Genomic DNA, 12,500 nt, shown 5'->3' with positions numbered 1-12,500 from the left:
TACAGCAACAACCAGGGGAATAGTTCCAGGACAGAGGAAGGGGGATGAATGAGCCAGTTGGAAGCTGGGGATGATTAGGTGGCCATGATGGTGTCAGGGCCAGATTACAATAAGAGCCATGGGATCTTTAGTGACCACAGAGAGTCAGGTCACCCGATTTAACATCACATCCGAAAGACGGCACCCTACACAGGGCAATGTCTCCAATCACTGTCCTGGGATATTTTTTTTTTAGACCAGAGGACAGAGTACCTCTTACTGGCCCTCCAACACCACTTCCATCAGCATCTGGTCTCCCATCCAGGGACCTCCTACTGGCCCTCCAACACCACTTCCAGCAGCATCTGGTCTCCCATCCAGGGACCTCCTACTGGCCCTCCAACACCACTTCCATCAGCATCTGGTCTCCCATCCAGGGACCTCCTACTGGCCCTCCAACACCACTTCCAGCAGCATCTGGTCTCCCATCCAGGGACCAACCAGGACCGACACTGCTTAGCTTCAGAGGCAAGCCATCAGTGGGATGCAGGGTGGAATGCTACTGGAAAATGTCAGAATGATTTTCTGACTTGAAATTTGTCAACAATTGTTTGTATTGAGATACAAATTGTCAACAAGATCCATCTTGATCCACATTCTGGTAATAAGATGCAAGATCTTTATAAAGGGACATGTTGAAAGGAAGAACTGTGCAGAACTGTGGAGAACAACAAGCTGAGAACGTTCCTCTATGATCCCAGATGAAGGACATTCGCCTGCGTCCCAAATGCCACCCTATTCCCTATTTAGTGTTCTACAGGTTTTTTTTAGAAAGAAATAAACATGTAAATATCAAATGTACATAAGTACTCAGACCCTTTGATCAGGACTTTGTTGAAGCACCTTTGGCAGCGATTACAGCCGCGAGTCTTCTTGGGTATGACGCTACAAGCTTGGCACACCTGTATTTGGGGAGTTTCTCCCATTTTTCTCTACATAACCTCTCAAGCTCTGTCAGGTTGGATGGGGAGCGTCGCTGCACAGCTATTTTCAGGTCTCTCCAGAGATTTTAGATCGGGTTCACGTCCGGGCTCTGGCTGGGCCACTCAAGGAAATGTACAGACTTGTCCCGAAGCCACTCCTGCTTTGTCTTGGCTGTGTGTTTAGGGTCGTTGTCCTGTTGGAAGGTGAACCTTCACCCCAGTCTGAGGTCCTGAGCTCTCTGGAACAAGTTTTCATCAAGGATCTCTCTGTACTTTGCTCCGTTAATCTTTCCCTCGATCCTGACTAGTCTCCCAGTCCCTGCCACCACCATGCTTCACGGTAGGGATGGTGCCAGGTTTCCTCCAAACATGATGCTTGGCATTTTGTCAAAGAGTTCAATCTTGGTTTCATCAGAACAGAGAATCTTGTTTCTCATGGTCTGAGAGTCCTTTAGGTGCCTTTTGGCAAACTCCAAGCGGGCTGTCATGTGCCTTTTACTGAGGAGTGTCTTCCGTCTGGCCACTCTACCATAAAGGCCTGATTGATGCAGTGCTGCAGAGATGGTTGTCCTTCTGGAAGGTTCTCTCATCTCCACAGAGGAACTCTGGGGCTCTGTCAGAGTGACCATCGGGTTCTTGGTCACCTTTGACTGGCCATATGGAACTCTCCCCTCCCTATAGAACACTCAGACAGATGGATATGGAACTCTCCCCTCCCTATAGAACAGTCAGACAGATGGATATGGAACTCTCCCCTCCCTATAGAACACTCAGACAGACGGATATGGAACTCTCTCCTCCCTATAGAACACTCAGACAGATGGATATGGAACTCTCCCCTCCCTATAGAACATTCAGACAGATGGATATGGAACTCTCCCCTCCCTATAGAACACTCAGACAGATGGATATGGAACTCTCCCCTCCCTATAGAACAGTCAGACAGATGGATATGGAACTCTCCCCTCCCTATAGAACATTCAGACAGATGGATATGGAACTCTCCCCTCCCTATAGAACAGTCAGACAGATGGATATGGAACTCTCCCCTCCCTATAGAACAGTCAGACAGATGGATATGGAACTCTCCCCTCCCTATAGAACATTCAGACGGATGGATATGGAACTCTCCCCTCCCTATAGAACACTCAGACAGATGGATATGGAACTCTCCCCTCCATATAGAACACTCAGACAGATGGATATGGAACTCTCCCCTCCCTATAGAACACTCAGACAGATGGATATGGAACTCTCCCCTCCCTATAGAACATTCAGACAGATGGATATGGAACTCTCCGCTTCCTATAGAACATTCAGACAGATGGATATGGAACTCTCCCCTCCCTATAGAACACTCAGACAGATGGATATGGAACTCTCCCCTCCCTATAGAACATTCAGACAGATGGATATGGAACTAGAGACTGTCTGGTCTCATGTTTACTGTCTGCTAGACCTGTCCTTGAGCTAGAGACTGTCTGGTCACATGTTTACTGTCTACTAGACCTGTCCTTGAGCTAGAGACTGTCTGGTCACATGTTTACTGTCTGCTAGACCTGTCCTTGAGCTAGAGACTTTCTGGTCACATGTTTACTGTCTGCTAGACCTGTCCTTGAGCTAGAGACTGTCTGGTCACATGTTTACTGTCTGCTAGACCTGTCCTTGAGCTAGAGACTGTCTGGTCTCATGGTCACTGTCTGCTAGACCTGTCCTTGAGCTAAAGACTGTCTGGTCTCATGTTTACTGTCTGCTAGACCTGTCCTTGAGCTAGAGACTGTCTGGTCTCATGTTTACTGTCTGTGTGTGACCTGTCCTTGAGCTAGAGACTGTCTGGTCTCATGTTTACTGTCTGTGTGTGACCTGTCCTTGAGCTAGAGACTGTCTGGTCTCATGTTTACTGTCTGCTAGACCTGTCCTTGAGCTAGAGACTGTCTGGTCTCATGTTCACTGTCTGTGTGTGACCTGTCCTTGAGCTAGAGACTGACTGGTCTCATGTTTACTGTCTGTGTGTGACCTGTCCTTGAGCTAAAGACTGTCTGGTCTCATGTTTACTGTCTGCTAGACCTGTCCTTGAGCTAGAGACTGTCTGGTCACATGTTTACTGTCTGCTAGACCTGTCCTTGAGCTAGAGACTGTCTGGTCTCATGGTCACTGTCTGCTAGACCTGTCCTTGAGCTAAAGACTGTCTGGTCTCATGTTTACTGTCTGCTAGACCTGTCCTTGAGCTAGAGACTGTCTGGTCTCATGTTTACTGTCTGCTAGACCTGTCCTTGCGCTAGAGACTCTCTGGTCTCATGTTTACTGTCTGCTAGACCTGTCCTTGAGCTAGAGACTGTCTGGTCTCATGTTTACTGTCTGTGTGTGACCTGTCCTTGAGCTAGAGACTGTCTGGTCTCATGTTTACTGTCTGTGTGTGACCTGTCCTTGAGCTAGAGACTGTCTGGTCACATGTTTACTGTCTGCTAGACCTGTCCTTGAGCTAGAGACTGTCTGGTCTCATGGTCACTGTCTGCTAGACCTGTCCTTGAGCTAGAGACTGTCTGGTCACATGTTTACTGTCTGCCAGACCTGTCCTTGAGCTAGAGACTGTCTGGTCTCATGTTTACTGTCTGTGTGTGACCTGTCCTTGAGCTAGAGACTGTCTGGTCTCATGGTCACTGTCTGTGTGTGTTTGGCTCCTCCCCTCCAGACGTGCAGCATATAAAGCGCGGGGACATCATTCTGAAGAGGGAGCTGGGAGAGGGGGCGTTTGGGAAGGTGTTCCTGGCAGAGTGCTATAACCTGAGCCCCACCAAGGAGAAGATGCTGGTGGCTGTAAAGGTAAGGAGGGGTACCCCAAACAGACACAGCTGGCCGTTACAGCTGTCTGTGGTAAATGGTGCTCATTATTCAGGTTATGGATATCACCTGTGGTTCACAGCTGGCAGGAGAGAGGGACACAGCAGCGCTGGAGAGCTGTGTGTGTGTGTGTGTGTGTGTGTGTGTGTGTGTGTGTGTGTGTGTGTGTGTGTGTGTGTGTGTGTGTGTGTGTGTGTTTGTGTGTGTGTGTGTGTGTGTGTGTATGTCTGTGTGTGTGTGTGTGTGTGTGTGTGTGTGTGTGTGTGTATGTGTATGTGTGTATTTGTCTGTATGTCTGTGTGTATGTGTGTGTGTGTGTGTGTGTGTGTTATATTACATTAAAGACAGTCCCAGTCAGAATAGATGGCAGTATACCAGACAGTTATATTACATGAAAGACAGTCCCAGTCAGAATAGATGGCAGTATACTGGACAGTTATATTACATGAAAGACAGTCCCAGTCAGAATAGATGGCTGTATACTGGACAGTTATATTACATGAAAGACAGTCCCAGTCAGAATAGATGGCAGTATACTGGACAGTTATATTACATGAAAGACAGTCCCAGTCAGAATAGATGGCAGTATACCAGACAGTTATAATACATGAAAGACAGTCCCAGACAGAATAGATGGCTGTATACTGGACAGTTATATTACATGAAAGACAGTCCCAGTCAGAATAGATGGCAGTATACCAGACAGTTATATTACATGAAAGACAGTCCCAGTCAGAATAGATGGCAGTATACTGGACAGTTATATTACATGAAAGACAGTCCCAGTCAGAATAGATGGCAGTATACTAGACAGTTATATTACATGAAAGACAGTCCCAGTCAGAATAGATGGCAGTATACTAGACAGTTATATTACATGAAAGACAGTCCCAGTCAGAATAGATGGCAGTATACTGGACAGTTATATTACATGAAAGACAGTCCCAGTCAGAATAGATGGCAGTATACTGGACAGTTATATTACATGAAAGACAGTCCCAGTCAGAATAGATGGCAGTATACTGGAGAGTTATATTACATGAAAGACAGTCCCAGTCAGAATAGATGGCAGTATACCAGACAGTTATATTACATGAAAGACAGTCCCAGTCAGAATAGATGGCAGTATACTAGACAGTTATATTACATGAAAGACAGTCCCAGTCAGAATAGATGGCAGTATACTGGACAGTTATATTACATGAAAGACAGTCCCAGTCAGAATAGATGGCAGTATACTGGACAGTTATATTACATGAAAGACAGTCCCAGTCAGAATAGATGGCAGTATACTAGACAGTTATATTACATGAAAGACAGTCCCAGTCAGAATAGATGGCAGTATACTAGACAGTTATATTACATGAAAGACAGTCCCAGTCAGAATAGATGGCAGTATACTGGACAGTTATATTACATGAAAGACAGTCCCAGTCAGAATAGATGGCAGTATACTAGACAGTTATATTACATGAAAGACAGTCCCAGTCAGAATAGATGGCAGTATACTGGACAGTTATATTACATGAAAGACAGTCCCAGTCAGAATAGATGGCAGTATACTGGACAGTTATATTACATGAAAGACAGTCCCAGTCAGAATAGATGGCAGTATACTGGACAGTTATATTACATGAAAGACAGTCCCAGTCAGAATAGATGGCAGTATACTGGACAGTTATATTACATGAAAGACAGTCCCAGTCAGAATAGATGGCAGTATACTGGACAGTTATATTACATGAAAGACAGTCCCAGTCAGAATAGATGGCAGTATACTGGACAGTTATATTACATGAAAGACAGTCCCAGTCAGAATAGATGGCAGTATACTGACAGTTATATTACATGAAAGACAGTCCCAGTCAGAATAGATGGCAGTATACTGAACAGTTATATTACATGAAAGACAGTCCCAGTCAGAATAGATGGCAGTATACTGGACAGTTATATTACATGAAAGACAGTCCCAGTCAGAATAGATGGCAGTATACTGGACAGTTATATTACGTGAAAGACAGTCCCAGTCAGAATAGATGGCAGTATACTGGACAGTTATATTACATGAAAGACAGTCCCAGTCAGAATAGATGGCAGTATACTGGACAGTTATATTACACGAAAGACAGTCCCAGTCAGAATAGATGGCAGTATACTGGACAGTTATATTACATGAAAGACAGTCCCAGTCAGAATAGATGGCAGTATACTGGACAGTTATATTACATGAAAGACAGTCCCAGTCAGAATAGATGGCAGTATACTGGACAGTTATATTACATGAAAGACAGTCCCAGTCAGAATAGATGGCAGTATACTGGACAGTTATATTACATGAAAGACAGTCCCAGTCAGAATAGATGGCAGTATACTGGACAGTTATATTACATGAAAGACAGTCCCAGTCAGAATAGATGGCAGTATACTGGACAGTTATATTACATGAAAGACAGTCCCAGTCAGAATAGATGGCAGTATACTGGACGGTTATATTACATGAAAGACAGTCCCAGTCAGAATAGATGGCAGTATACTGGACAGTTATATTACATGAAAGACAGTCCCAGTCAGAATAGATGGCAGTATACTGGACAGTTATATTACATGAAAGACAGTCCCAGTCAGAATAGATGGCAGTATACTGGACAGTTATATTACATGAAAGACAGTCCCAGTCAGAATAGATGGCAGTATACTGGACAGTTATATTACATGAAAGACAGTCCCAGTCAGAATAGATGGCAGTATACTGGACAGTTATATTACATGAAAGACAGTCCCAGTCAGAATAGATGGCAGTATACTGGACAGTTATATTACATGAAAGACAGTCCCAGTCAGAATAGATGGCAGTATACTGGACAGTTATATTACATGAAAGACAGTCCCAGTCAGAATAGATGGCAGTATACTGGACAGTTATATTACATGAAAGACAGTCCCAGTCAGAATAGATGGCAGTATACTGGACAGTTATATTACATGAAAGACAGTCCCAGTCAGAATAGATGGCAGTATACTGGACAGTTATATTACATGAAAGACAGTCCCAGTCAGAATAGATGGCAGTATACTGGACAGTTATATTACATGAAAGACAGTCCCAGTCAGAATAGATGGCAGTATACTGGACAGTTATATTACATGAAAGACAGTCCCAGTCAGAATAGATGGCAGTATACTGGACAGTTATATTACATGAAAGACAGTCCCAGTCAGAATAGATGGCAGTATACTGGACAGTTATATTACATGAAAGACAGTCCCAGTCAGAATAGATGGCAGTATACTGGACAGTTATATTACATGAAAGACAGTCCCAGTCAGAATAGATGGCAGTATACTAGACAGTTATATTACATGAAAGACAGTCCCAGTCAGAATAGATGGCAGTATACTGGGACAGTTATATTACATGAAAGACAGTCCCAGTCAGAATAGATGGCAGTATACTGGACAGTTATATTACATGAAAGACAGTCCCAGTCAGAATAGATGGCAGTATACTGAACAGTTATATTACATGAAAGACAGTCCCAGTCAGAATAGATGGCAGTATACTAGACAGTTATATTACATGAAAGACAGTCCCAGTCAGAATAGATGGCAGTATACTGGACAGTTATATTACATGAAAGACAGTCCCAGTCAGAATAGATGGCAGTATACTGGACAGTTATATTACATGAAAGACAGTCCCAGTCAGAATAGATGGCAGTATACTGGACAGTTATATTACATGAAAGACAGTCCCAGTCAGAATAGATGGCAGTATACTGGACAGTTATATTACATGAAAGACAGTCCCAGTCAGAATAGATGGCAGTATACTGGACAGTTATATTACATGAAAGACAGTCCCAGTCAGAATAGATGGCAGTATACTAGACAGTTATATTACATGAAAGACAGTCCCAGTCAGAATAGATGGCTGTTATACTGGACAGTTATATTACATGAAAGACAGTCCCAGTCAGAATAGATGGCAGTATACTGGACAGTTATATTACATGAAAGACAGTCCCAGTCAGAATAGATGGCAGTATACTGGACAGTTATATTACATGAAAGACAGTCCCAGTCAGAATAGATGGCAGTATACTGGACAGTTATATTACATGAAAGACAGTCCCAGTCAGAATAGATGGCAGTATACTGGACAGTTATATTACATGAAAGACAGTCCCAGTCAGAATAGATGGCAGTATACTGGACAGTTATATTACATGAAAGACAGTCCCAGTCAGAATAGATGGCAGTATACTGGACAGTTATATTACATGAAAGACAGTCCCAGTCAGAAGAGATGGCAGTATACTGGACAGTTATATTACATGAAAGACAGTCCCAGTCAGAAGAGATGGCAGTATACCAGACAGTTATATTACATGAAAGACAGTCCCAGTCAGAATAGATGGCAGTATACTAGACAGTTATATTACATGAAAGACAGTCCCAGTCAGAATAGATGGCAGTATACTAGACAGTTATATTACATGAAAGACAGTCCCAGTCAGAATAGATGGCAGTATACTGGACAGTTATATTACATGAAAGACAGTCCCAGTCAGAATAGATGGCAGTATACTGGACAGTTATATTACATGAAAGACAGTCCCAGTCAGAATAGATGGCAGTATACTGGACAGTTATATTACATGAAAGACAGTCCCAGTCAGAATAGATGGCAGTATACTGGACAGTTATATTACATGAAAGACAGTCCCAGTCAGAATAGATGGCGGTATACTGGACAGTTATATTACATGAAAGACAGTCCCAGTCAGAATAGATGGCGGTATACTAGACAGTTATATTACATGAAAGACAGTCCCAGTCAGAATAGATGGCAGTATACTGGACAGTTATATTACATGAAAGACAGTCCCAGTCAGAATAGATGGCAGTATACTGGACAGTTATATTACATGAAAGACAGTCCCAGTCAGAATAGATGGCAGTATACTGACAGTTATATTACATGAAAGACAGTCCCAGTCAGAATAGATGGCAGTATACTGGACAGTTATATTACATGAAAGACAGTCCCAGTCAGAATAGATGGCAGTATACTGGACAGTTATATTACATGAAAGACAGTCCCAGTCAGAATAGATGGCTGTATACTGGACAGTTATATTACATGAAAGACAGTCCCAGTCAGAATAGATGGCAGTATACTGGACAGTTATATTACATGAAAGACAGTCCCAGTCAGAATAGATGGCTGTATACTGGACAGTTATATTACATGAAAGACAGTCCCAGTCAGAATAGATGGCAGTATACTGGACAGTTATATTACATGAAAGACAGTCCCAGTCAGAATAGATGGCAGTATACTGGACAGTTATATTACATGAAAGACAGTCCCAGTCAGAATAGATGGCAGTATACTGGACAGTTATATTACATGAAAGACAGTCCCAGTCAGAATAGATGGCAGTATACTGGACAGTTATATTACATGAAAGACAGTCCCAGTCAGAATAGATGGCAGTATACTGGACAGTTATATTACATGAAAGACAGTCCCAGTCAGAATAGATGGCAGTATACTGGACAGTTATATTACATGAAAGACAGTCCCAGTCAGAATAGATGGCAGTATACTGGACAGTTATATTACATGAAAGACAGTCCCAGTCAGAATAGATGGCAGTATACTGGACAGTTATATTACATGAAAGACAGTCCCAGTCAGAATAGATGGCAGTATACTGGACAGTTATATTACATGAAAGACAGTCCCAGTCAGAATAGATGGCAGTATACTGGACAGTTATATTACATGAAAGACAGTCCCAGTCAGAATAGATGGCAGTATACTGGACAGTTATATTACATGAAAGACAGTCCCAGTCAGAATAGATGGCAGTATACTGGACAGTTATATTACATGAAAGACAGTCCCAGTCAGAATAGATGGCAGTATACTGGACAGTTATATTACATGAAAGACAGTCCCAGTCAGAATAGATGGCAGTATACTGGACAGTTATATTACATGAAAGACAGTCCCAGTCAGAATAGATGGCAGTATACTGGACAGTTATATTACATGAAAGACAGTCCCAGTCAGAATAGATGGCAGTATACTGGACAGTTATATTACATGAAAGACAGTCCCAGTCAGAATAGATGGCAGTATACTGGACAGTTATATTACACGAAAGACAGTCCCAGTCAGAATAGATGGCAGTATACTGGACAGTTATATTACATGAAAGACAGTCCCAGTCAGAATAGATGGCAGTATACTGGACGGTTATATTACATGAAAGACAGTCCCAGTCAGAATAGATGGCAGTATACTGGACAGTTATATTACATGAAAGACAGTCCCAGTCAGAATAGATGGCAGTATACTGGACAGTTATATTACATGAAAGACAGTCCCAGTCAGAATAGATGGCGGTATACTGGACAGTTATATTACATGAAAGACAGTCCCAGTCAGAATAGATGGCAGTATACTGGACAGTTATATTACATGAAAGACAGTCCCAGTCAGAATAGATGGCAGTATACTGGACAGTTATATTACATGAAAGACAGTCCCAGTCAGAATAGATGGCAGTATACTGGACAGTTATATTACATGAAAGACAGTCCCAGTCAGAATAGATGGCAGTATACTGGACAGTTATATTACATGAAAGACAGTCCCAGTCAGAATAGATGGCAGTATACTGGACAGTTATATTACATGAAAGACAGTCCCAGTCAGGAATAGATGGCAGTATACTGGACAGTTATATTACATGAAAGACAGTCCCAGTCAGAATAGATGGCAGTATACTGGACAGTTATATTACATGAAAGACAGTCCCAGTCAGAATAGATGGCTGTATACTGAACAGTTATATTACATGAAAGACAGTCCCAGTCAGAATAGATGGCAGTATACTGGACAGTTATATTACATGAAAGACAGTCCCAGTCAGAATAGATGGCAGTATACTGGACAGTTATATTACATGAAAGACAGTCCCAGTCAGAATAGATGGCAGTATACTGGACAGTTATATTACACGAAAGACAGTCCCAGTCAGAATAGATGGCAGTATACTGGACAGTTATATTACATGAAAGACAGTCCCAGTCAGAATAGATGGCAGTATACTGGACAGTTATATTACATGAAAGACAGTCCCAGTCAGAATAGATGGCAGTATACTGGACAGTTATATTACAGAAAGACAGTCCCAGTCAGAATAGATGGCAGTATACTGGACAGTTATATTACATGAAAGACAGTCCCAGTCAGAATAGATGGCAGTATACTGGACAGTTATATTACATGAAAGACAGTCCCAGTCAGAATAGATGGCTGTATACTAGACAGTTATATTACATGAAAGACAGTCCCCAGTCAGAATAGATGGCAGTATACTGGACAGTTATATTACACGAAAGACAGTCCCAGTCAGAATAGATGGCAGTATACTGGACAGTTATATTACATGAAAGACAGTCCAGTCAGAATAGATGGCAGTATACTGGACAGTTATATTACATGAAAGACAGTCCCAGTCAGAATAGATGGCAGTATACTGGACAGTTATATTACATGAAAGACAGTCCCAGTCAGAATAGATGGCAGTATACTGGACAGTTATATTACATGAAAGACAGTCCCAGTCGGAATAGATGGCAGTATACTAGACAGTTATATTACATGGAAAGACAGTCCCAGTCAGAATAGATGGCAGTATACCTGGACAGTTATATTACATGAAAGACAGTCCCAGTCAGAATAGATGGCAGTATACTAGACAGTTATATTACATGAAGACAGTCCCAGTCAGAATAGATGGCAGTATACTGGACAGTTATATTACATGAAAGACAGTCCCAGTCGAATAGATGGCAGTATACTGGACAGTTATATTACATGAAAGACAGTCCCAGTCAGAATAGATGGCAGTATACTGGACGGTTATATTACATGAAAGACAGTCCCAGTCAGAATAGATGGCAGTATACTGGACAGTTATATTACATGAAAGACAGTCCCAGTCAGAATAGATGGCAGTATACTGGACAGTTATATTACATGAAAGACAGTCCCAGTCAGAATAGATGGCAGTATACTGGACAGTTATATTACATGAAAGACAGTCCCAGTCAGAATAGATGGCAGTATACTAGACAGTTATATTACATGAAAGACAGTCCCAGTCAGAATAGATGGCAGTATACTGGACAGTTATATTACATGAAAGACAGTCCCAGTCAGAATAGATGGCAGTATACTGGACAGTTATATTACATGAAAGACAGTCCCAGTCAGAATAGATGGCAGTATACTGGACAGTTATATTACATGAAAGACAGTCCCAGTCAGAATAGATGGCAGTATACTGGACGGTTATATTACATGAAAGACGGTCCCAGTCAGAATAGATGGCGGTATACTGGACAGTTATATTACATGAAAGACAGTCCCAGTCAGAATAGATGGCAGTATACTGGACGGTTATATTACATGAAAGACAGTCCCAGTCAGAATAGATGGCAGTATACTAGACAGTTATATTACATGAAAGACAGTCCCAGTCAGAATAGATGGCAGTATACTGGACAGTTATATTACATGAAAGACAGTCCCAGTCAGAATAGATGGCAGTATACTGGACAGTTATATTACATGAAAGACAGTCCCAGTCAGAATAGATGGCAGTATACTGGACA

General features: G+C 42.1%; 1 protein-coding gene across 1 annotated transcript in view; it reads left to right on the top strand.

Annotated features, from left to right (window-relative positions):
* Positions 1–3,785, top strand: part of LOC123487183 (NT-3 growth factor receptor-like) — a gene marked incomplete at its 3' end in the record, with an annotated part of 64,650 nt that extends 60,865 nt beyond the window's left edge. Inside the window, exon 4 of the mRNA XM_045218325.1 lies at positions 3,655–3,785. Within this exon, the coding sequence (XP_045074260.1) occupies positions 3,655–3,785 (131 nt within the window). The remainder of the gene's footprint in view (positions 1–3,654) is intronic.
* Positions 3,786–12,500: the final 8,715 nt, after the last annotated feature.

The sequence above is a fragment of the Coregonus clupeaformis genome, unplaced genomic scaffold, assembly GCF_020615455.1.
Source record: "Coregonus clupeaformis isolate EN_2021a unplaced genomic scaffold, ASM2061545v1 scaf1503, whole genome shotgun sequence".
NCBI classification, from domain to species: Eukaryota; Metazoa; Chordata; class Actinopteri; order Salmoniformes; family Salmonidae; genus Coregonus; species Coregonus clupeaformis.
The sequence above is the reverse complement of the archived record's forward strand: the minus strand, read 5'-3'. Positions and strand labels throughout refer to the sequence as shown.